At 37.7% G+C, this 27,182-nt stretch overlaps 1 protein-coding gene and 1 non-coding gene across 2 annotated transcripts in view; both read right to left on the bottom strand.

Moving 5' to 3' along the window:
- LOC134671269 (visual system homeobox 2-like) overlaps nucleotides 1–27,182 on the bottom strand; it is a 129,546-nt gene that overhangs the window by 87,521 nt on the left and 14,843 nt on the right. Inside the window, exon 2 of the mRNA XM_063529082.1 lies at nucleotides 7,192–7,242. Coding sequence (XP_063385152.1) covers nucleotides 7,192–7,242 — 51 coding nt within the window. The remainder of the gene's footprint in view (nucleotides 1–7,191; nucleotides 7,243–27,182) is intronic.
- Trnar-acg (transfer RNA arginine (anticodon ACG)) lies at nucleotides 19,654–19,726 on the bottom strand. The gene has a single exon. It is a non-coding gene; the product is annotated as a tRNA-Arg (tRNA).

Below are 27,182 nucleotides of genomic sequence, written 5' to 3'. Positions count from 1 at the left end.
TCACTTACTGGTAGACTTGCCAAAGCGTCGTTTGCGCTGTCTCGGCTTGCTCCTGCACTTTCACGTGAGAACCTCCGTATGGCATATTACGCGTATGTGAACTCAGTCCTTGTGTACGGTATTGACCTTTGGGGGCTGGCAGCCGACAGGGATAGAGTTTTCATACTGCAGAAGAGGGCTGTTAGAATGTTGGCTGGGGTGCCGCCATTCACTCCAACAAAAGAGTATTTCCGGGAATTAAAAATTCTAACAGTGCCCTGCTTATACATTTTTGAGGTAGCAAAATATATGTTTAAGCACAAGAGTGATTTTGTTATGCGTCGACCTGATCAAAGGCAAACTGATCGCGACATTAAATCTGTCCTTGTCAGGCTCGTAAAATCATCCAACTCGCTGGGGGTAGTTGGTATTAAAATTTATAACAGCCTGAGCCGTGAAATAAAAGAGGCGGCTTCTTATGAGCTATTTGTTAAAAAGTTAAAAGAGTTTTTGACTGACCAGGCTTTTTTCACGGTAAAAGAATTTTATTGTAAATTTAATGTAAAATGAGTATAGTAATATTTTTTGTCATTTGTATTTTTTAATTTTTTGTTAGGTTTATTGACATTTGTATACACTTACCACTATTTTTGACATTGTATAAATTATGTACTCTGTCATTTGTATATATTCCTTTTTAATTTGTGTGGATTATGTATTTTTAATTGTATTGTGTACCTATTGTATATATGACATGTGTTTTTTGACATTAAAGATATTGAATTGAATTGAATTGAATTGAATTGCAAACCTCTTGCCTGCACAATAATGGCGAACGATCGTTAATTTGATCTCATTTTGATATTTTTACCTAGTGCGTTCCGATTACGATGACTAGGTAACAGCTTCTTACCTACGAGATAACATGTAGGTATATAAGTGCGTTGGTAGTCATAAATGCTATTAATTTGTAAAGTTATACAAGCAGCTGGCGCGAGATTTCTGTTGAAATGTCATTATTTTACAGGCGAATTCGAGTTTTAGTTACCTATTCAATCTGTTTCCGATGTGACACTAATCTGTAAGTGTCAAAAACTACATTACTAACCAAAAACGTCACACGAATTGGCCTGACTCATCACCACGCTAGTTCCCTATTTAAGAAAACGTCTGAAAAATTCGACGAGTCGGTATCCACTATAATTCGCTATTACAACTACAAAGAGCCCCTTTGCTAAAACTTAATATTACGAAAACGCAGCAGCAACAGAGCGTGAAAATATAATGGTTTCGAAACGTTCCTCTGAGGGGAGAGGGGGGTAGGGCGGGCCACTTAATAGCGATCGTATACAGTGTACCAATCGGAAGGCTGCCCGTCTGGCCACGTAGATTAGGAGGTCTAATGCAGGGCGGTTCAGGCCTGGTGGACGTTCTGAATCTTAGCCAAATTCTCTTTAGGCCAGCACTCTCTCACACTCGACCACAGTAGTAGGTAGGTAGTAGGTACAGATGTAAGTAATTATTTTAAAATACGAAGGATAATAATTATGCACTGCAATTTTGTTCTGTAATAGCGTTCCATGGAAAATCTCGAGTGCCTATGCCTAAGTTAGTTTATATGGTTAATAGTTATCCTACGAGTATATTGTGTGTCCCATAACTCATTCCATAGCCATATGAGTGAAATTAAGATGTCATAATTGTTTTCATTCTAGCATAGCATCTCATTAAGTGATGTAAGTACTTTAAGTAAATATTATGAACCAAGCGCACCAAGTAAGCATGCTTGCGTAGTTGTAATAATATTAATGCTTTTTTGGCGTACGTTTTCATTCTTTATAAATCTAATGTCAAAAGAAAGCTTGACATAGGTACGTAACGTCCAAGACTAATCGAGCACACGACCTCAAGAATGTCGTACATTTTTGCCGATAATCGGTCCATTGACGGCCGCGCCAGTAATGAGCCGGCACTTATCGACCCATTATTATTGCTAATACCTCATCCCTCCCTTATTACCACCACTTAAGGCTCGTTTTCCCTTGTGGGGGGAGGGGGGTAAATTGGTTTGAAGGTGCTTAATTCGGGAGGGGGGAGGCTTTGTGCGGCATGAGCTAGATTGGGAATCTCAGGGGAAAGTTTTATTAGGTTAGCGAATTGTGTTGGAGCAATTATGTTGGAGCTGTATTTAACTATGTATTCAGCCTCTGTGGTGGCGTGGTAACAGGTAAAATTTGGTAACAGATCAATATATGTGTTGTACATAAGAAAACCTGTTATAAACTTCCTAGCTTGTATTCCCAAACTAAAACGGTACATTTTTTTTCAAGTAAGCTCAAATTGAGCACCAATTCTGTACTACTTAAATCCCCACGTAATATAAATGCCACAACACAATTTGAGGTTGGCAGAGAGCATGACGTCAAATATCATGTAAATGGGTCAAAAAGATCACTGTGTTACGTTCTTTCCTGTAGACATACACAAGAGTTAAGGGCTATAAAGGTTAATTTTCTTATTTAACCCTTACCCACGTAAAAAGGTCCTCCTTTTATTTACGGAACTATGATACGTACAAAATCATTACTTACATGCCCACAAGCTGTTAACTATTGCCCACAGGAGAGAAAAATGTACAGTTCGCGCGAACACGCTAGTTTTCTCTCCTGTGGGCAATAGTTAACAGCTTGTGGGCATGTAAGTAATGATTTTATCATAGTTCTGTCAATTAAAGGAGGACCTTTTCACGTGGATAAGGGTTAAATAAGAAAATTAATCTTTATAGCCCTAACTCTAGTCTATGTCTACAGGAAAGAACGTAACACAGTGATCTTTTTGACCCAAATAGCGATAAATATTACAATTGTAACTTGTTTATGAACTAGAATCTATCTACCGTATTCGAACTTCAAGATATTCAAAAGAAACGACACGTACTAGATCCAATCTAGATACGTTATAGTTTAGATATCAACTAGTTCTCTTTTGCAGCGCAATTCGGGCAGCCAATGTCACTTTTACGTTAGATAGAGTAAGATATCTATTAGATGTGAATTGGATCTCTAATTCATATCCTGTGGAAATCGTTCAAGAGTATCTCCAGAATCGCGCAAATGTCAAATTTGACAGGTTAGATCTTAAACATATCGTTATTGTATCTTGGTGATGTCTAAAAGATATCTTACAGATGTCTATTTCAAAATCCGAATCAGGCCCTTTGACTTTCTATTTCTTTAAGATATGAGATTATGAGATAATTCCTAGATAACCCAACTGGTATATTTTTCATCCAAATTATATCGTCTCCAATGCACAATTACCGCACCATATCGCATGACATTCGAGAGCATACGTAACCGAAAGTGGACCTTATCTCCCCACAATAAGGTATAGAAATGGTCAACTGTGTTGACGGCCGCGTGTTCTGATTCCACCGTAGATACGATACTTACTATTTACTTATTTTATAAAAGTCCCTTAAGCTATAATATACATATGATCTACAATTTGCATTTAAAGGTTAAACATTTATTGAAAGATTTCTGGCGATAAGAACCTTTACCTACTTATGACAATTTATTTTAATCAAATAGGTACCTACAATTGAGCTAAATGTTACTAAATATTTAGGCCCTGTTTTACCCTAATTAATGCCATCCTTATGTCTAGATTAGTTTTCTTCTACCAGGTAATTTTACTTGGATTTAATGGTCTCAAATTTTATTATGAGTGCTTTTCTTTTATGTGCCCCGAGCAAAACCAACTAAGATATACCTATAAGTACCTATACATTTATGTGCTTCTTACCCCATCTTTCCTTTAATCTCAAAAGTTAGGTATGGGAAAACAAGTAAAGATTATTTGAATCTAATAAAATATGTGACATGTTTCCTAGATTTCTCATCTATTAAACATGCTTATAACATCACCCCAAGTAAATAATATGTAACAAATATTTGACTGAGTTCGGTTAATGAACGGGAACCGAACCCGGTAACCGGAGCTCGCAATTAGCGCAGTTTGCACTACACTTTGCGCCAAATCAATCTGTTGAGTGCTACTTGGTAACTCGGTGATGTATTTGAGATACTTTACTGCTATAAGTGTTAATATAATTGTTTCGAAAATAAAGTTATTTTGATTGGAAAATTTATCAAAGTTTCTTTGTGCTCTGCTAAATCAGCAATCGACACCAGGAACATGATTGGATCACAACGCAATATGGCACTCTTAAATATAAGACATTTTAGTTACGTAAGAAAATTTTAACCGTTTTTGAGTGTTCCGTACAAAACTTTGTTCACGGAACACTTATGGGATCACTTCGGTCTTGTTTTTATATTTATGTAGAAAGATTAAGACTTTTTTTGTAGGTACTTTGTTTTTTTGCTGATGAAATGCAAATTGCGCTATTAGCATTTTTTCGCATGCCATATAACTACAAATATTTCGGCTTTAAAGAACAAACAAAGAATAAACAACACTTTGTTGAAAGTCAAGGTAATCTTATGGCTACTATTACATACCTAATATAATCATATTATTATAAACTATTAACTTAGTAGCATTTTTTCTTGTACTACACATTATTATAATACACCACTTACACGTCTTTCTACAGTTTTTGGAATATTGAAAACACCGAACGCCCTAGCCGTTACACCTGTCTAGCACAGCCACTCCTTATTGAAAAGATTCCATTTACATTATCATTCTGAGAAATCAATAGGTACCTACTTACTTGTTATTATTAAATGTTATGTTATTAAATGTTGACCAGTTATCAATTGTACGTTTTCACTTCGACCTTGTTAATTTAATTAACAGCATAAACGGACAATGTTCAATGTTCTCTTTTATAAGTCAAACATCTAACTAAGTCAATGAATAAACTCTCTACAAGTTGATACCAACATACAGGTGCACCTCATAAGTTGCTCCGACTTATCCAAATATTGACTTTAAAGATAGTCGCTGACTTTCTTCAAGCAGTCACTTGATACACTAAATCAGTGTGGCGACCACAAACACTAATATATTGCTTGTTATTACAAGCTGTCGACGCTTACACTGTCGCCTCTGTGACACCCGACACCCTGCGGCACCATCTTTTATACCATTAGATTAAGTAGAATTCAACGTTAACACCAGGTTCATAAGACTTACAGAGGCTGCAAGAAAATATTTGCCTTTTTCACGCCTTGTAAACTAGGAATATATCGTCGTGCTGAGTAACTAATGACTCTATTACAAACCACTAAGACTTAAAGTGAGTGATGAGAGATGTTTGTTTTTGGCGCCGCACTCACAGTTGCTACTTGTCTTGGTAGAAAAAAACATTTACTTGATAATGTGTCGGTAAGGGAGAGCTTGTGGTTCCGACCACTTAATATCGTATTAACTAGTTTTGTTTGATTGCTTGTCGCCGCCCTGGATTAGGTAAGATGAGAACGGAAAAAGAAAAAATGGAGCAAAAACTTGTTACATCTTAAAGTAACATCATTAAGTTTGGAGTCAATCAAGGCACAAACAGTTGACTTTTTTCAGATAGGTAAAGTTCTAGGCTTAATAAATACTTTTTTCTCAGAGTTGAAATTGATTGTTTTTTGAATTAATCTTGCTTCTCTGTACAAGATTCTTCTGTCTTTGTTATTACTACTTTATAGAGAGTTATAATTGTGAATTCTTTTGTGCATAGTTTTACTCTCTCCATGCTGACTTACTAGAGTTTTTAACTTTTTAGTTTTGGAAGGTAACAACAATAGACTAGAGGTAATACTATAATCTCATCTCGTGGCATGCAAGGTTAAACGCAAAGTGCAATACGCAAGCAATGGAATCGATAGCATTGTTTTCATTAAGGCGAATTCAAAATGGCTTTCCAATAAACAATTGAAACTCCTGACCCTTACCGACCCTACGGGGATTCCCTTGCAGTGACGTCATAGCGATATACAATGCCAAAGAACATGGCTGACTTTCAGGCAACGCCGCCCCGACTTGTTTACACAACACATGCCTTTTCACTCCGTACATAACGTGGGCCCCAATTTTCAAATTAAAAATGGCGACGTCTAAACAATGGCTTGCAAACGGCCAACGGCATTGTTTTAGAAACAATGCGAATTCAAAACCAGCGCCCCGCGGCGTTCGAAATATGAAATTCCACGCAGAAATGGCGGCGAAAGCGATTTTTACAAACGGCAAAATGGCCGCCGGGCGGGGACGTCAGGTGTGCACACGTCATCGAAAAAGGAATAGAACTGTCATATTGGTACTAAAGTACAATCGCGAGCGAAAGAATTACACTTATTTATTAAGCAATTTGCGATCGCCCCGGTTATATCTTTATCTCGACCTCTCTAATTTGCATTTAACAGGATATTTCTAAAACCTCACGTCCTAAGCAAATTCCTGATACGCTTGCACCAAAAACAGCCTAACTTTCAGGTCCGGCCAATTGAAACCGAACTCTAAACCCGTTGATCGAGGGTGGGGATTCCGATAAGCTATCAGTCGTGTTGTGATCTATGATATTGGTTAGTTCGGGCGACTGCGCGGTGACGGTTGGTGTTTGGCGGATTCATTACGAAGACAAAGGGAGTGGGGTGCAGGGGCGCGGGGTGCGGGGCGGTAGAGGGGAGGGGGTGCCCTCACAGCCACTTTCCTAAATCACTGGATGTATTGTACGCTATCAGTGCGGCCGCCGCTATACCTAGGTCGCTGGGCTAAGAAATTGCTTAATCAACTTAGGGCCTCGGCTGGGCTGAGAAGGTAGACAGAGCCGATTGGCGGATCACTTTCGGTTGATCTGACAAATTAGAGTCGCGAAACTGCAACTAGATTGGTAGACAAATCGGTAGTATACAGTGTCGTATATGTGAAAAATTCTGAAGCCCTATTACTAATTTAAGTAATTTACCTTCTTACTGGATTCCTTTGAGCCTAATACAGTAAGAGGTGTAATGTAGATACACGCAGCATACAGTTATAACTATATTCCATCGTATTTTCACGGAAACGTACGAACGTGTCTTGCTATTTCAGACAGTCTCGGTACAAAAAGTACTGAGGTTGACTGAAGTAGCATGACAAATACGAACGTTTCCGAGAAAGTACGATGGCAAACAATTATGCACTAAGTACATCTGTACGCCGTAAACCGGATATTTAGCAATGTTAAATAATCGAACTATGAATTAAGTAACCAACCTGAGAGATGCGGCTGCGAAGGGCTGTAGGGCGACTTGATCTGCGGGAAGCCTGCAACAAACCGGCAAACAGTTAATTAATTATGCAATTAAACTGTAATTACACGGACACATTCCCGGGACGCCGGCGGTGCGTTTTAAATTCCCTTAATTTTATAGCTTATTTTAAACTGGGGAGCATTTGTACTGTCTTAATTTAAATGGGGTTTCTAAGGCACTTCTCAGAGTTTATTATACTTATGCCAAAATAAAACACTTTTTATTTTGGCATAAGTATAATAAACTCCTGTTACAAAAACCAAAGTTAATTTTAAATGAAATTTATCAGGATAACTAATAATTACCTAAAAAAATTCATATATATAAATTTGTTGTGTATTGCTTTATGTACAGTCACCAGCAATAGTAGGTACCTATGTTACTCTTTGAAGGCCGCAAAAATATGTGACACCCTCTTATGGCTCTACAAGTCTACAAATAAGATCGTGTCAGATATTTTTGCGGCCTTTGTCGTGTAACATATTATTGCAGTTGACTGTACCATCACTATAATATAGTCTAGCCACATAATTATGACACTATTCACTTCGCATACAATATTGAATTCCTTCACATATACGTACCTAAGTATGCGAATTCCTGGCAATTTTAAAGTCGGACCGAGCTAACTTTACATGCCATTTGCAATGACAAAGTGGGGAAATGTCATCACTATTGTCAAAAATGGCACATAACATTTAGGTAGGGAACATATACGCTGGTAAAACTACCCAGTAACCAACCACCAACTTTGCAAACGCAGATGTCCATAACACTACCGCTTACCCACAATATAAAGAAAAACACAAAGCGAGTAAAACACTTCCTCAATTACGTGCAAAATAAATAAATACGTGAACTGGTGCGTGTGACAGGCATTGTCGTGAAATAATAGCGCTGTCTCCTTCTTGAGTGGGGTGTTGAAAAGGGACCGCGGCCAAGAACAACATTCGGCGTAATTATCGACTTGGAAACTGTTAGAATAGCAAGTGGAGAGTCATGCTGGCTGAATATGTTGACGGCTGCAATTTTATTGGAGTTGGCAGTTTGAATTGAAAAAAGAACATTTTAATAACCAGCCAGCTTAGATAATTTTGTGACTATTTCTTTAGCTAAACTTTTGCACACATCGCACATAAACAATTTAAACAATAAAATAAATACATATACGGGTGAATCAACTTTTAGAACACTGATTTCGTGTCCCTAGACTATCTAGCAAAGAAAAGTCGACTTTTAAAAAACCATGTTGATTTTTTACTTTCTTGCTTACAGGGGCATTATTAGATACATAATTATGTATTGAATTAACACATTAAAAGTAACAACTCGATCAGATAATTTTAGTTACATTTTGTACGGTAACGCAGCAGAAAAAAGTTTTCCTTCATAGAAAAATCAGAGACACGCATTTTTGTACGGGAGCAATTTTTTTCCGCTGCGTGGTAATGTGATCAGTAAACACACACAAATCACATTGTAAATTTTTATGTGTTAATTCAATACCTACTTATAGATCTAATAATGCCCCTGTAAACATAAAAGTAAAAAAATCAACATGGTTTTTGAAAAATCGATTTTTCTTTGCTAGGCAGTCTAGGGACACTAAATCAGTGTTCTAAAAGTTGATTCACCCATACACATATAAACATGAACGCTGAAAACAATACACTCTTTTTTTGGGCAGTCGTGTAATAAAAGAACCATCTCCAATAAAAAAGAGTAAAGGATAACTCTCGCTAGACCGGCCGTGCCCGGGCCGGGGCGTCTGACATGTCATTTTCTATGACGGCTGATCGGTGATCACGTGGTGCTTTCCATAGAAAACGAAGCGCCGGAAGCTCCGTCCCGGGCCGGGGCCCGGTCAGCGTGAGTCATCCTTAAATTATTAAATAACTAAGTAACTAGTAGGTACAGAACAGATTTTTTTCCAAAAAAGTATCTATGGTAAATTTAAAATTTATATTAGGTTCGTCAAACGTTATTTTTAACGTCGAAATGAGGCACTCATTTTCAACTGATAAAACTTTGTGTCATTCTTCCGTGCATTATCAAGAAATTAGAGTCTGTGCGGAAAGAGAAGAGTCGTAGAATGTACAGTAGTTGAATGAACAACAATTCCTTCTCTACTGTTTCTAGCCGGAGGCGATTTTGCTGACGACGCCTGCGTCTCCGCAAAACTTCTGCGTTGTGAGCCGCCCACAATAATCTTAAACTGTGTATTTTACTTCACAATAAAATTACAATCACTTGTTATGCGGCCTTTTTCTGTACTTCGCTAAGTATCGCTACGTATCGACACCTAGGAGGCGATAACGATTCCATTTGGCTAGACAATGTATGGCAGATATCGAATTCCGGTAACGAATGTTTTGCGTTTCGTTACAACATTCCAACTTGGCTAACATTTTTGTATTCGTTAATATTTTTCGACAGACTCATCTACGGTACCTGTCATTCCCATACATTTTTTATCGATTCGTTAGCGATATTTTTTTTCGAAGAGCGTTTTGGCTAGGCCCCCTGAGCCCCGATACATTTAACGACTCTTCTCTTTCCGCACAGACTCTACAAAAATGCATTGGATTGTCACGACGCTCCAATACCTACACATTATGCACGTGTAGAAGCAAGACGTAAGTTACCAATCCAATTAAAATTAGATTTAAGCGTGTTGAAGATTGGCACAGTAGCTTCGTCTAGTAGCGGTATGTTTAATACATTAATTTGTTTGGCAAAGTGCCTACCGGCTTCTGCCGAAAACTCAGACTATTATTAACGTGAATAGCTGAATAAAGCAAAGAGACATTTTCGGCAATTTTACCTTTTAGGAAATTCATGAATTTTAAATGATATTAGATAGGTAGGTATTTACTAGGGATGTACCGACTAGTCGCCGACTAGTCGGGAAAGCCGACTATCCGGCCTGATTTGTAGTCGGCAAAAATGGCCGATTAGTCGGCACTTTATAAGTGACAGAAAAACAGGGCAAAAAGAAATAAACAGCAATTAATTGACTATATATAATAGTATAAAATAGGTGAAAAGATTATTTTCACCTATTTTACCCAAATTCCTATTTAGGATGCTCTCGAAAACTTTTGTTCGAATTATCGACCATGTGATCGCTTTCGTATGTCCGATTGTCCGGTTGTCGTATGAAATATAGCCTTAGGATTTATTTATTTTATTTTATAGCGTTACTATAATATGATGAATAGCGCGACGAAAGGAGTAAAACAATTGTTTTTTAAGTGCATCTGAACCGAACTTAGACGAAACTAATGATCTGGCCGACTAGCCGACTAGTCGGCCGACTAATCGGCCATCCGAGCGCCGATTAGTCGGCTAGTCGGCTAGTCGGCCAAATCAATAGTCGGCACATCACTAGTATTTACCTAAGTAGGTAACCTAAGCTAAATTTTGAGTAACGAAAAATTAGAAACGATACCTAATATCCGCAAAGAAACTAAGGCCAGCATTAGCTTAAAGTTTCCAAACTTCCCAGACAAAAAAGATGAAGTAGCAAATAAAAATTCAAAATACTGTGTCTTATTTATCCAAAACTATCAGGTTAAGGAGGCCTAGCCAAGATGACAATCGTTGATAGAAACACAAACCGAAGCTTAAATAATGTATGGAAATAGTAAAGTGACTTTTCGTAGCATCTATCATCCCGATACATTTTTACTTTTCACGTTTGTGACGTTTGTCAATGTACGATTGTTATCTTGACTAGAGCCCCTGAAGATCTATATCAGTGGCGTGTCATGGAAAAGGTCTATGTCCAGTTGTGTTATAGTCGCACCAATAAAAGTCTGCAGCGGATTTGATAGCCCACGCAGTGTAAGTGTTATGTATACGTCATAATTTCGTAGAAGTTTGACGTTTAAAATGACACTTGCACTGCGTGGGCTATCAAAATCGCTGCAGACTTTTTACGGTCTGTATATACAGGACTTACAGGTGATGGTGATGATCATAAAACGTTTAATTTAAAGTGCGCTGTGTGTGGTGACAAATCTCTTTGAAAATACACTGGTCAGCCGCAAAAAATCCTATTCATCCCAAATTACGTCAAATTAACGTTCTTCGTTTTGTTAGACGTTTAATTGACGGTAGTAACCAATTCGCGTGGTGTCGGGTGGCGCACGCGCACAATGGGTGTCGGGTTGCGACAACAATGAGCAGATTAGCGCGGCCACTTATACTCCGGGAGGCAGATGAAGAAAATTTACTTCGTTCTTTTTCGGGTTTATATTCGCCTACACAACCAGTGAATGTCTGCAAAACCAGTGGCCTTAGCAGCTCGCAAGCGGAATTGACTACCAATCTTTTTCAAATAGTATTAATTATAGAGGGACCATCTTTTTCAAATATGTAGTATTAATTATAGGACCCGGGTTTGTCCTTAAACTACGTCCAGGACCCGGGTATGTCCTTAAACCACGTCCAAGACCACCGGTGGACGGGCAGCAGCGTCCCTCAAATTCGGTATACTCGACTGCGATCGCCAACCCGCCTGCCAAGCGTGGCGATTATGGCATTCACCCCCCAAGAAAGGGGGAGGCCTATGTTCAGCAGTGGACGTCTTATGGCTGAGATGACGATGATAATAATGATGATAGAGGGACGTGTTGTCAATTTGGGGGGTGAGACACTGTGACAGTGCTCCTGTGCTTATACATTATAAATTTTACAACTCTTTCATTTACTTAACTTTTGACATTTTGCTGGGACATCAAACTTCCAGCAACAAGATTAGTGTAACCTGCATCGAAACGTCGTCGTGTGCCCCAACGATACATTGTGACCATATTAAAAATATACTAAGCCGGAAAGTAGTTACAGTTACCTACGTTATTGCACAGAAGTTTGTAGAGAGTTCATACATCATTTGTATGTAGATACATAGGTAGGTACAAAAACATTTTTTTATTCACTTAATTAATTATGATATGAAGTTGAGCAAATTACTAAAAAATCTTAAAAATTAAGAAAGTAAAAAGTCTTATAATGGCAAAAAAATGAACACAAAAATCAACTTCGATACTTTTTTCCAGTAGGCAATAAAAAAATACAAAAAAATAAGCCGAATGAAGGATTCTACGTAAGTACAATAAATTTTGGATTTATAAATTTAAATTTAATTAAATTTAAAGATAAATATATTTTTCAGGATAAGGGCAAAAGTGAATTTATCTTCGACTCCTGGCCTATCCTCATGAAGAATAGAACTTAGTACGCGACAGGCCCTCAATACGTCAAGAGATTCTTCAATGGTGTCTGGTTACAGCATGGGCTGTTTTTTGTCCCACTAAGGTTAAATTGGGTATAAAATGGGTATTAACCTAATTTCCGTGGATATCGCCGGTGTTCAATTCTTTGTTTGCTGTGGGAATAGTAGGCAAATGTTAATTTAACTTGTGATTATACACACAAATTGCCAGTGTGTTTTTTTACCGTATGTATAGTTCATTTTCGTAGCCTGTAACTTTTTACAATTTATTTGAAAAGAAACAAAGTGAAGTATAATAATACTAAACTTCGGTATACTTTTTTTGTTTTCCTAGAATGCTACAGAACACTTTATTAATGCCGAGATTTCGGCGTAGTGCCGCGGACGAGATGCCTAAAATTAGCATGAGCCAAAACTGACATAACATCCGACAAGCTTCACATAAGAGTGCCTACCAATCTCACTAGAGTTTATTTAATATGAGTTATTTAATATGACTTTTTGATTATTTAGGGTTTTAGTACGTCTGTTACGGAAAAATGGTTGTGACGTAGAAAAATTAGATCAAAAATGTATTTGTATTTTCTGACATATGAAGAACTGTGTCAATGAACGAAACATTTAGGTATAATTAGTTGTTATATTCAGACTCTTATTATTAATTTTAAAACTGGTTATTTTAATGGTTATACATGGAACATAGCTCATAAATCTATTAGATATACATCACAACTATTAATTGTACCTACCTGATACAGTTGTTTAAAAATGTTGTCTTAGGTATTAGTTAGTGCTTGTCTTGTTGTTAGTTAACTTGTCTGTTAGTTTTTCAGTGAGATTTCAGTTCGTTTGAATGTACCTATTGACTTGTTGTATAAACTATTCAAAACTATCAGTCAGAACCGCCTTAATTATAATTTAACCAATAAAATATGCTCCACAATTAGCAAAGCTGCAATAGGACCTGCCAACCCATCATTCCACGATTAGAAACCTCGCATTGTCATATAATGACTCATTGAAGCCATTCAGTCAATCATCTTGAATGCGATCTATTATCGACCATGACTCAAACATCTCCATCAAAATGCCGTAAGGATGTAAGAGACTGAATGGTATTTACACTGTTCTAATTAGAATATTACAATTATGTGAAGGAACCTGATACGTGGGTCGTTAGATGTTTGATTTGTCCGTAAACACCTTAGAAACGTATGCGGGTACGTTCAGGGCTTTTTGTGATTTGATTACTGGCTTAATTTGAGTACGAATGAGATGGAAGTTTTTTATCTGAGTGCTTGTCTGCTTGGTAATATTTGTTGGATGTGTTGACGTGTTGGAGTGATTGTTGCGTGCTTTTAATTCAGGACAAAAAAATACTTTGCGGCTGTTTAAAAGCCGACCGACTTTCTCGTCTGGCTAATGATTTGTTAATATCCGTCCCTGTTATAGAGTTTTTAATTGTTTTATAATGATAAAAGAACAAAGTTTTGTACGGAACACTAAAAAATGGATAGGTTATGAATCTAAAGATCTCTGTTGGTTAATAGAGATCCATTCCATCCATTCCTATATTTTTTTCATTTTTAGCTCTTCTAATTGTAAAGCATATAAAATTTTATTGATTAGTTTATAATTAAAGCGTTTCTGACTGATCGTTTTGAGTAGTTTATACAAGTGGCAGCAGCTGTAAATTGTTCAAAATGTCGGAAATGTCGGGCTATATTATAAATTCATTATTCGCGATTAAAATAGTTTTACTTCATGAGATTTAAAGATAAGAAAGATGTCGAAAAAATACGTTAAAAATCTCCTCGTCTTCACAAACACCAAGTTAATTAAAGAAAAGTGGCTGTTTACCGCGTTGCCTTCGCGTATGCGCGCGCACGACGCCATCTTGCGAAACGTCATTTATAATATTAACTATGAAATGGGACCTTATTGTCGATGGCGCTTACGCCATTATTAACAATGCTTCGATATAAATACAATGCCGCACGACGCTGTGCAGCGTAAGCGCCATCGACAATAAGGTCCCTTTTCATAGATAATGCCCCATTTATTCGGCGGCACGCGTGTCCTCTCCACAGGCTGCGTACGGGGATAATTTGTGGAAAAGTAGGATATTAGAGCGTTGTTTATAGACTTTATGGTAAACTAGTGCTATGTCTAGCATAGCCGGCCAATATCTACATGGGAGCAAAGACATATATAACTTCGTATAAGATGAATAAAGTCAGGAAAAAACGTGCCTCGGAAATCAAGAAAAAGTCATTCTCGGATAGATGGCTCACACACCTTTGGCCTATGCTCGGCTAGATGGCGTGACGACACCGTTTCATATTTAACAATTTTAACACATAGATATCAGTGAATGAACGTGGGTCAAAATTATATAAAAATAATAAAATCATTTATCCATATATATTCATTTTATTTGATAATTTTATACGTGTTTATTTTGAGTTATAGTCGCATGTCGATAGATGGCAGTAAATTTACAGTGACTACAACATTTACTATGACAGGACCCCTCTATACTATCTATTATTTTTGATGGGAGTATACACGGTGAAATTTTAATCACCAGCCATCCTCTGCATAGTGACTTTAATAGGTCATACTGAACAACTTTTATTATGAGACCAAAGCCGAAATCGCGAAATTTTTTTCGCTGTTTCATACATTACGGCTGATGTGACGTGGGACCTCCAAATTTTTTCCATCCATCCATGTCCATATCTGCCATTTAGGTACCTAAAAACTAACCACAATTTGCATCCAGCTTATTTTTCGCGCTATTTGTAAGCAAAGCGGTTTTCAGAACCGTTGAGCATACAGATTAAGCAGTTCACTTTGCCGTTATCCGATCGGTAGACATTTATGCTGGGTCTCGTCCCTCGGAACTGCAGTATTCGTCTGACAGAGTGCATAGTTTAAAACAGTAGTTCTCATACTGACTAGAGTCAGACCTATAAAAGTCTGCAGCGATTTTGATAGCCCACACAGTGCAAATGTTATTTATACGTCAAAATTTGATAAAAATTTGACGCTTAAATAACACTTGCACTACGTTGGCTATCAAAATCGCTGCAGACTTTCTTGGTCTAACTCTACCCAATTTTCACCTCAACGATCATCGTCACCTCTCTAGATAATTTGATATAGCTAATTTTATACCACACGTGTCGAATGAGTCTCTATGACAGTTCCTCAAAGTCGCTTTTGGTTGGCTTAATAAAAAAAATTGTTTTTACCGTATTTTTATTACTTAAATGCTACATTTATAAATTAATCAATGTGTTGTACTTCCAAAAAATGTCTTAAAACATTTTACGTGACCTGCTGCATATAATAACTATTAAATAAAAAAAATTAAAAACCTCCTACGTTATAAGTACCTACCCCAAAAATATCCATTTTATGCCAAAAATGCTTTAAGCACATCAATTTGGAAAAGAGCTGATATTCTTCAAATGCTGGATCGATTTCTATCAGACATATTAGCTAAGAACCACCGCACGGAAACTCGCTTTCACGGTAAAAAAAACCGCATCGAAATCGTCCATTCGCCATAAGTGCAGGCGCCGTAGGCTCATGCCCGCTTCACAATAGTTAAGCTACTGTTTTTATTTCTACTCTGGCCAAAAGCCCGGCGAGTTGGCATTGGCAAGTAATGGAGCGACCTAGATTCGATCTCCGTTGAGCCACTTGTATCGATTCTGGTCTAAAGTACTTACTATCGCCGTAAATATACTCGTTTTGCAAGCTGTATTCCTTAAAATAAAATTGTTTTAGCTAAATTTTGTCTAAGAGGTGCTCTACATTTTTTTTTAGCCTGGTTAAGTGTCCCACTGCTGGGCAAAGGCCTCCCCTCGCTTCCTCCACTCAACACTATCCTTTGCAGTTTCCCGCCAATCCGGACAAAATACGTCCAAGTCGTCCCGCCATCTCCTTTACAATTATATAGTCTCTGATATGTTAATCTCGACGACTTAACGAAATTTATTTTAGGTAGAGTAGGACAGGACGTGCTCCCGGGAATTCCTGAGACGGAACTTAGAGTGGTCCTACTAGGACCACGCTAAGTTTTCATGTTAAGTATGGAGCTTATAGAGATATGTATGTATTCTTACTGCCAAATTGCTTTCGCTCGGTCAATTATTAAAAGGAGTTGCCTGGATCCTGTATTACTTAATCTCTCATTGCTACTTTACCATAAAATTAAAATTCTATCACCTACAACAAATTTCGCGTGTTCGGAGCCCTACTTGCCCCATTATGAGCCCCACACGGGCATAAGCACCCCCAAGCATTAACTGCCAGGAATGTTAATAAATGGAGTCGATAAATTAATATCGGGGGTTCGCTATTCCCTAAAGCGGGTGCCACTTGCAACCATTCCATTCCAAAACGTCTTAAGTCTGTACCAAACTCGTATACTCATATGACCTTCTTGTTATGGATATCGGTAATGCTAAAACATCGTATGTGAGTATAGAAAGTTTTGGGAGATATGACTTTTTGATAATTGGCCAGATGTACCATGCAAGTGGGATTAGTTAGCATTGTCCGTTAAGCGGTATGATTGTCACGCGTTCTCGTAATTGGTAATAAATAAATAATTATTTTACATCAATGTTTGGAGTTTGGAAGTACGTACTCAGAATAACATAATTTAAAAAAAAAGTTTTGCTGATACCCAATAAGTTTCTAGCCCCTACACGACGTGATCACTCTCGTATTTTATGTGGCCGTGCAGTTTTTGTGCAGTCTGTGGCTATTACAGAAGTACTAGCGTATTGGTACGTAAAGGTATATTTTCGTCATAAATATTTATACCACGAATTTACTTCATTTTATATAAGTAGAGATTTTTTCCAGTAGGTAAATATAGAAAACTATGATTTTTTAAATGAGGAGAGTCTTTTCAAAAGGGCTTATGTCTTTGGATACCATACAAAAAAGACACTCCTCAAATTTCCTTAAGAAGTATCTTGACTCAAAATTACTTTTGACCATATGGGGCATTTTCTATGAAAAGGGACCTTATTGTCGAAGGCGCTTACGCTGCACAGCGTCGTGCGGCATTGTAGGTATATATATCGAAGCAATGTGCAATAATGGCGTAAGCGCCATCGACAATAAGGTCCCTTTTCATAGATAACATCATGTAATGCAGTCGCGCCCTCACTATCTTTTCACTTATCCCACTAATCCTGTCACAAGTAAGGGCTCATAACTGTCTAAGCTGCGGTAATGCCACTTTTATTGGCTTATGACGCCAATTGAAATTAAATTCCTCTGTAATTGATAGGGCCATGATCTTGATGTGTGAAGATTTCTTCTATTTATTGTCGGTCGAAAGGGTAGGCACTTACCTAACCCTTCACATGCCTTGTTCCGTATACGTCCCAGACAATTTGGACTATAATTTACAATTTCAAGATTATTAATTTAGTAGCAAACTTTTGATACATACGGGTTAATACAAAATTACTTTGTAATATTTGTTTGGTCATTCTTTGTAAAATTAGAAAATTAGCCAAAACATAATATGTGACGTTATCTATGAAAAGGGACCTCATTGTCGATGGCGCTTACGCCATTATTACCGATGCCCCGATATAAATACAATGCCGCGCGACGCTGTGCGGCGTAAGCGCCATCGACAATAAGGTCCCTTTTCATAGATAATGCCCCATATGTTCTCTCATCACGGATACCGGAATAGTACCTACTTACTGTAATTTGAATAAATTAGCACAATATTGACATATATGATTTCAGTGTTTTTAGGGTTCCGTACCCAAAGGGTAAAACGGGACCCTATTACTAAGACTTCGCTGTCCGTCCGTCCGTCCGTCCGTCCGTCCGTCCGTCCGTCCGTCCGTCCGACAGTTGAAATTTTCACAGATGATGTATTTCTGTTGCCGCTATAACAACAAATACTAAAAACAGAATAAAATAAAGATTTAAATGGGGTTCCCATACAACAAACGTGATTTTTGACCAAAGTTAAGCAACGTCGGGAGTGGTCAGTACTTGGATGGGTGACCGTTTTTTTTTGCTTTTTTTTTGTTTTTTTTTTTGCATTATGGTACGGAACCCTTCGTGCGCGAGTCCGACTCGCACTTGCCCGGTTTTTTTTATTTATTTCCCGTGTCCTCAGAATAGCGTCACGATTAAGAATTTAACTAAATTGCCACTCGAAAAAACTTGCTCTCTTCTATGAAGTACAGTGCTTGAACTAATATCTCCTAGTCATCCATCTTAATAGCTGAACCAGAAATACGATTAACCCGGTAGCCTACACAAACACTTGATATACATATCTACAAAAATATCACATTCTGGGAAGACATACAAAAACCTGTCATAATTGCCCTATAATTTTCTTGGACTTAAAACAACATTCGGTGTAGGTAGTGATTTTTAAACCCAATAAAAAAAATGTATGTGTAAGTATTTTGCAGGTAAGGTATTCCAGGAATAGGTTTATAAATTATATAATATAATATAAGCGTTAAAATAACGAAGCACACTTAAAATGACTGCTCAATACCTATATACAATTAGTTAAAAACAATAGTTTAGTGACTTCCGGATACAATCACAACCAGCTCTTCCATGATTCTGTCACAATTACCCCAAAGCACCTTATTTTATATGGCCGTTATGGTTAAAATGTGTCACTAATACTAAAACTGTACGCACCTTTTAGTATTGTATGATTTCTAATACCCTACAGGCCATACTATGAATTGAATCACTTATTCTTACAATTTGTATGAACACAATGGTAGGTACCTTTTCTTTTGTCATTTCGGAAGTGTCACCAAACACTGTCACAACAGTGTCACAACCGTGGCTTCAATAATGGCTTTTGTCACTACAGAGATTTGCGACACAATGCCGTGAAAGGGTTAACTAAATTAAATAGTAGCGTGTAACGCCTCCGCTGCGCGAGGGTTACCTAAGTTTTTTTGGTTGAGATATGGCTTTTGTTAAGATTATGAATAATTGATGAAACAGAAGTAAATGTGTAATTTTTATGAAAGACTGAACATACTTATTCAGTTTTTCTTAAAAAATTATAATTATTATTAAAAATTGCAATCAAATCCTCCATTGAGAAGATTTATTTTCATCGAGTTCATAGCTTAAAAAAAAAAAATATTTTTGCGACCTTGCCAGGATTCGAACCTGGAATCTTCTGATCCGTAGTCAGACGCGTTATCCGTTGCGCCACAAGGCCAGATGATTAAACTAGCGAAATCAACCATTGCTATCGGTCTCGTTATCTGTATTTATTTTAAGGTTAAAATTCATAGTGACATCATCATGTCTTCGGTATTTTTTTTTATTATTATCAGCCAGCTCTCATAGGTACCCACTAATAAATAGATAATAGACAAGAGATTTTAATGTTTCTCTCACTCAATATTTTCTTATCGTGAAGACCAATATATGTAGGTACTTACAAAAAATAACGGAGAAAAAAAAACAAAAGCTTTTGTATAAAATTAGAAACAAAAGCCTGACGTCTCAATAAAGTTAATCATCACCTTAAAACATCTTATCGATTTTTTTTCTTTTTCAATAGCAAAGTAATTAAAGGCTACAGGCACACTTGTAGGCGTATTAGGTTAATTGAAAGATTGAACAATTGTCAGCTCAATGATTTGCAAAAACCGGTCTTAATGCCCGGCACAGAAACCTTTGTTTTATCGAATTGTCATTTACGAAGATTCAATACTGGACCTTATTTCTCAGGCATAAGGTTTTATTGAAATGGTTTATAAAAATAAATTCACGTGTAATGGAATTAGAGCTTTATAATGAGGGTGTTTAAGTTGAGTTTTGTTTGAGGGGCCGGGCCGGCCGCGGGCGAGGTGTGAAGCTGTAGGGATGGGATGAACACGTTATTAATTAGCAGTCGATTAATTATTCGAGCCATTCGATGTCGAAAAATGTTAACTTACGTATTTACCGACAGTGCCCCTGTTATAACTGAATTTTAAAAATAGGAGGGAGTTTGTTCGACAAACTTAAGTTAAATTAGGTGCCTAATAAGAATACGGTTAGTAATAATTACTTACCTACATTTTTAACTATTAAGAACTAGTTTTTCTATTGCTACCCTAATTATTGTAGATGTAGGTAAGTATTATAAAAATTACCTACAAAAAGTATTAGCCGTATTAGGTAATAAAATTTGCAAAATAACCGGACAAGTTCGAAAGCCTCGATATCACGAAATGAACACCTACCTATACCCAGAAATGTTATCTAGTGATTTGTTGCAGATAGATTCGAACATACAGATGGTGTAGCTACCTACATAATATGCGTACTACCTACATTACCAGTAGGTACATGACACGACGAATTTATGAAAAACATCATTGAAGGGAAAGTTGAGGCAACAAGACGGAGGGGGAGACAAGGAAAAGCTCAACGTCGTGTCGTCAAGGAGAAGGCAGAGGACCGACATACATACACCGCTCCACGGACAAGAGTCTAACTCTTAAATAAATGATGATGACCAGTTTATATTACTTTAGTTTATTTAGTCCCAGCAGGTCCTTAAATATTTGCAGTATCCCGTTTATTTACCGACCAAACGGTCAATGAGTAAGCTCAGCAAATATTTAGGAACATCACTATCCCTCCCGAAAGGGTTGAACAGGGTTAATAGCAGGCAGTTAGGGAGCATTGTAGTACGTGTGAAGAGTGCACTAGTTCACACCAGCTCTGTACGCCAACCCCAACATACCATGACCTTCCTCACCCCCCTGGCAAGAAGAAAATTGGAAGGGAAAGGGGACAGTAGAAGCCAGGACGCGGATCAGGTTATAGTGGACACACTTGACAATACTCCACGAAAAAACCAACCAAGAAAGAACTCCCCCGGTCCTCAATTTAATATGAAATGTTTATACAATTGCGGTGCCTAGAAGCGACCCGCGAGCTCTCTGTACAATGGACGGAGTTAGGCTTGAGTTTGAATGGGATTTTTTTGCATTTTTTTTAACTCCAATCTTGTTTGGCTTAGAAATCGTAAAAATATTTGAATGAGTTTATTTGATATGTCGGATGGCTGGATAGCAAAATTATGGTTTTCAACACCTACAAATACATTTTATCTAATAATTTGGCGGTAATCCCACAGTCAAACCACGTAAACTGTTTTGTGGGACACTGTGCTTGTATAAGCTGTATATTTTTATGTTAATAAATAAAAAAAACTAGCTTCATGCATATCACCCTTGTTGCATATATGGATGCATATCACCATTGCTTTTGAATGTCAGAATATAAATACACCTTTAACAGTGAGGATATAATAGTTAAGTTAATGTTATTCATTATCCACATTCAAAGTGATAAATAAACGTTTAGATTTATTTAGATGGCAATCGCGTTGATTTTAATAGAGCGAATAATAAATTAAATATCCATCCAACAGGTTTAAGTTAGCAGGTTTTTTTTTAAAGTGTGTTGTAGATTTTTTACAGGACCTAGCTACCTCCACCTATTTACGTTGAAGACACACAATAGTCCGGTGGTTTATTTGGTGTCACTTCTAATAAAAAAATAAAGTACATGTTGATGTTATTCACACAGTAATTAGGTCAACAGATAGAATGGATGTCGCATGACAAGTTCTATAAAAACCCAAATGGTGCCAATCTTTAAATTCTATCAAATCTATACTTGGCAAGTTATGCCAATCGGTTAACATTGGATTTATGACTCAATTTCACTGCAGAGTGAAATTGTCACGTAAAAAGAAAATAAAACGAATTTGTCTTGAATCTATACTGCTAGGTTTTTTACAGTGCCCGTTCTCTGGCAGGCTGCAAGTCGTCACGCCTGGCGGGCACGATAAAAAACCCAATTGGCATTCGCCGGGCGCCCGCCGCTCGTAAACACACGCATACCGACGTGCGTGTGTGTGTGCTGATGGTGGACTGAAAATATGGATATGTTTTAAAAGTCAATATTGGTATTGGTGTACAGTTGTTTTTGCTACATGTGGACTAAGCTGAGAGCTACGGTGTAGCGCTACGAAGGTTACTTATAGGTCTACTGTTTCACTTACTTGCAGGCCAATTCGAGTTTTAGTTATTAGATCAGAATCATATTGAATACAGATCTCATAACTAAAGCTCAAATTGGCCTGTTAAGCGATTTGTAAAAAGTGAATATAGTCGGCTTATACACTGGTTGAAGGCTTGGCTGCAGGAAACTGATTTGTATTATGTTTAGTAAGCTAAAATGTATTTATTAATACAAAAACCGGCCAAGTGCGAGTCGGACTCGCGTTCCAAGGGTTCCGAAATTGAGTAATATATTACTCAATTTTTAACAATGTATTTTTTATAGATGAAACGCGAGTGAATTGCCATTAAAAAACCCGTAGGGGTCTGATCAAAAACTAAGTAATTAGTCCGACTCACGCTTGACTACATATTTCTAATAGGTTTTTCTGTCATCTATAGATAAAGACCTATTTTATATATTTTTTTCAAAATTATAGACCCAGTAGTTTCGGAGATAAAGGGGGGGGAACGGTCATTTTTTGCTTATTTTCAAGAATTACTTCTAAACTGTTTATTCTAAAATTATAAAATATTTGAGATTTTCACATTGAGCTCTTTCATTTGATATGTAACACGATATAGTTTGACATACTTTATTTTTTAATTTTCTCATTTATCCCCCAAAAATGGCCCCAATGTTTAAAATTCATTTGTTTACGTTACATGTTCGTCTTTGGGTCACAATCTTACATATGTGTACCAAATTTCAACTTAATTGGTCCAGTAGTTTCGGAGAAAATAGGCTGTGACAGACGGACAGACAGACAGACAGACAGACGCACGAGTGATCCTATAAGGGTTCCGTTTTTTCCTTTTGAGGTACGGAACCCTAAAAACTAGTTTATGTTCCAAAGCTAACTTATTTTTCTACCGGAAAAATCACAATTTATCTGAATTATTGTGGGTATGGCTAATCAATTGCAAATTGCTTCATTGTTTCCATCGTGATCGAAATCCATTATATAGTGTTTGTAATTTTCCAGCAAATTCTATTTAAACGATTACTTCTGCAGACGCCCTTATGAGTGGTAAAACCAAATTGTTGTAATAAATAAATATCTACGAAGATAATAAAAAAGCTAAGGCTGTCAATTTAAATTAGATACCCACATTTATCAACCTGCATCACAGCGGGTAATTAACAATACTCCAAAATATCTCCTAATCCAAAAGTCGCATCTCCCCACTAACCTCCACCGACATACGCCCATACGGTCCCGCGTAGCCCCGGGCGCTTCCGTCCCGACCCGGAGCCCCGGTGCCGCCAAATTGGGCCGCTTTCACGGACAAACGCGATGTCGCCAACTTCTGAGGGCCTAAAGGACATTTTCGGAGGTGTTTAAATTTTAATTGGTCCTGATTCAAAAAGACTTCACTTAATAAGTCTGTGACTAAATTAATTAACACGGGGGCTGATATCTATTTTGTACTTTTTGAGTATGTTTGGCTGTATCAAATTGCGTTAAAATTGTTTCTAATTCGCTGCTAAATTATGTAACACGATTTTTTGTTGTTTATGTAATGTACCTACCTAAGTTATGCTTGCGTCTTAAGTAACATCAGTTACATCACCAAACCAAGATTTTCCAATTCTCATAAGTAAAAAAACAAATTTCTCAACACACCACATTTCTCAAATGCAGTCAGTGCACCTCGGCCCTTAGATCTCGGAGACCTTCCGGCCTCGCAAATGAGGTAACCTAATGAGGGCGCCCTTAACCCCCCACAATAAGGTCCAGAACAGCTAGAAAGTTGATTAATTAACACTTGATTAGGCCGCAATTAGTGGCTCTTTACAGTTATGTCTTGGCTAAGAATAGAGGCACCGCGGTCTAGGAGTGAATGGGGGACTCAGTTTTATTAAGACAATTGATAGGAGTTTAAAGGGGGACGTTTAATTGGGATTCCGCAGTTTTGTTCCAGATAAGACTGGTGAGGAATCGAGCGGTTTTTTGACTGTAAAGAATGTAGATGCCTACTTAATGAAAAATGCGGGGCTTTCAGATAAAGGGAGCCTTCTTCAAGGTGCGTTACTGGTTGTAAGGATTTGAGTGGTTACTTATTACTACTTAAACACTTCTGTGTTTTAGCATGTAGGTCATCGTTGTTATCTCCAACGGTAGCTTTATGTCAACTTATAGGCTTAGGTACTTATTTTTTCAATGATATTTATTATTTATTTCTGCAATGTTTTAGTATGTACTTATGCTACCTTATTGGAGCGGATGCGGGGGTGCGCTCCCGTGACTTTGAGCCAATCAGGACTGCGTACGGTATCGATTCTACACCCTAGTTCGATCAGGGCCTTAAACAACCTGTGAATACTACTACTTACTAGTCTGGTGCGATGACCCATAATGAGTCTTGGCCTCCAACACGAGAGCACGCCATTTTACTCGGTCCTGCGCAGATTCACGCCAGTTTTCACTGACGCTGAGCTCCCGGAGATCTGCCTCTACTCGATCCGCCCACCGATACTTAATTAGGACGACCTACAGGACGGCGTCCAGTCGGTCGATCCATGTAATCGGTAAATTGTACATGTAAATAAACTTGTTAGGGTTCCGTACCTCAAAAGGAAAAAACGGAACCCTTATAGGATCACTCGTGCGTCTGTCTGTCCGTCTGTCCGTCTGTCACAGCCAATTTGCTCCGAAACTACCGGACCAATTAAGTTGAAATTTGGTACACATATGGAAGTCTGTGACCCAAAGACGAATATGTAACGACAACAAATTAATTTTAAACATAGGGGCTACTTTTGGGGGGTAAACGATAAAATCAAAAAACAAAGTTTTGAAAACAATATCGTGTTACATATCAAACGAAAGAGCTCATTGTGAGAATCTCAAATATATTTTTCTTATAAATTTATAATACAAAGTTTAGAAGTTATTCAAGAAAATAGACAAAAAATTACCATTCCCCCCCCCTCTATCTCCGAAACTACTGGGTCTATAATTCTGAAAAAAAATACACAAAATTGTCCTTTACCTAAAGATGACAGGAAAACCTATTAGAAATCTAGAGTCAAGCGTGAGTCGGATTTAAGAACAAAAATTCAGTTACGTTTTTTTAGGGACACAGCCGCAATGGTTTAAGTGAAAAGTGATGTAGACAGCAATTGCGAAGGCCTTAGGCCGATATCCGCATAAGGCCGAAGGCCCGAAGCGTCCCGAAGAGGCGTGCCTTTAGCTTCATGAGTGAGTCGGACTGAAAACAAAAAATGCGACTAGGCTGTATCTGGCACACAGCCGTAATGGTACTTGTAGGGTAAGCACTTCACAGGGTGGCCAAAAAAAAAGTGTATTCCCGTTGCCAACGTGCAACCCCGAAATCGCGAAGAAAAATTTGGCTGTTTCATACATTTTGGCTGGTCCGTTTTCTATGGGAGCATACATTTTTTTACGTGAAGTCGGGGTTGGTCCCATACTAAAAGTTGATTAGTATAATCTCAAAACCTCCTTGGCTACGGGAATGCACTTATTTTTTGGCCAACCTGTAGGTACCTATTATCTCTCTTCGGTCTTCGCTTTTATAACACTTTCGGAAGTTGTAGGAAGCATGACCCGTCGGACGCTCCGAGTTTTCAGCTCTATGCGGGCTCTTCAGTCTTTGCATTTGGACACTTGTACTATGGTTCGGCATTTAATATTCAGGGTTGTAGAGATAAAAGCCACCACGCCAGAAAACTTCATGTTACATCTGGTTTTTGATTGACCCATTCGGGTTTTTCAAGACGTTTCACTCACGTCACGTTTCACGTACAAAAAAAAATATGAAAATTGTGTGATGTACGGAACCCTTGAAACGCGAGTCCGACTCGCACTTGACCAGTTTTTTTTTAACAGTATTCAATTATGCAAACAGCTCCGAAGGCATCACAGCGCGATGGCTACTTTTATCGCCTCACCAACCTTATTTTATTAATCCCTTCGCCCCTTTTTACTGCTGCGTAAAATCCTTGAAATGTGCGTCTCCGGGACCAAACACGTGTGTTCTTTACGGCTGTATTATGTACAGTCAGCCGCAGAGAGAGGTGACCCTCCTGCAAACAAATTTCTATGCAGGGGCGGGGTCATACCTCTCTGCAGCTGACTGTAGGTACCTACATGGTTATGTGGTAAGTGTGGTCTATAGTTTTCGCATGTTTTTCTCACCAATATTTGCTACAAATGTTTGGAAACTAATTGGGTGGTATACGTGCCAGGATTCGAACTGAAAACGTTTTAAAAGTAGGATTGAATCATTACTCTCTAAGCTATTAGTCGCTTTTAGATAGGCAGGTAATTTTATATTTAGGCTAAGTTAAAGTCTATGCTTAATTACTTACAGATGTAGTGCATAATTAATTGTTTTCCATCGTATTTTTCATTTATTTTATTTAGTTTATTGTATTTTACGTAACGTCAGTACTTTTTGTACCGAGACTTATTGAAATATCAAGACACGTTCGCGTTCGTATACGTTTTAGTGAAAATACGATGGAATATAATTATGCACCACATCGGCAGTAGGGCTAATATGGTCGGCTCTTTATCATTTGTCACCATGCCTGTCACGTTCTAACAAATATGTAAGTGCGAATGTGACACATAGCATGAC

Source organism: Cydia fagiglandana, chromosome 15 (genome assembly GCF_963556715.1).
Source record: "Cydia fagiglandana chromosome 15, ilCydFagi1.1, whole genome shotgun sequence".
NCBI lineage: Eukaryota > Metazoa > Arthropoda > Insecta > Lepidoptera > Tortricidae > Cydia > Cydia fagiglandana.
This window is presented reverse-complemented; position numbering and strand designations above follow the sequence as displayed.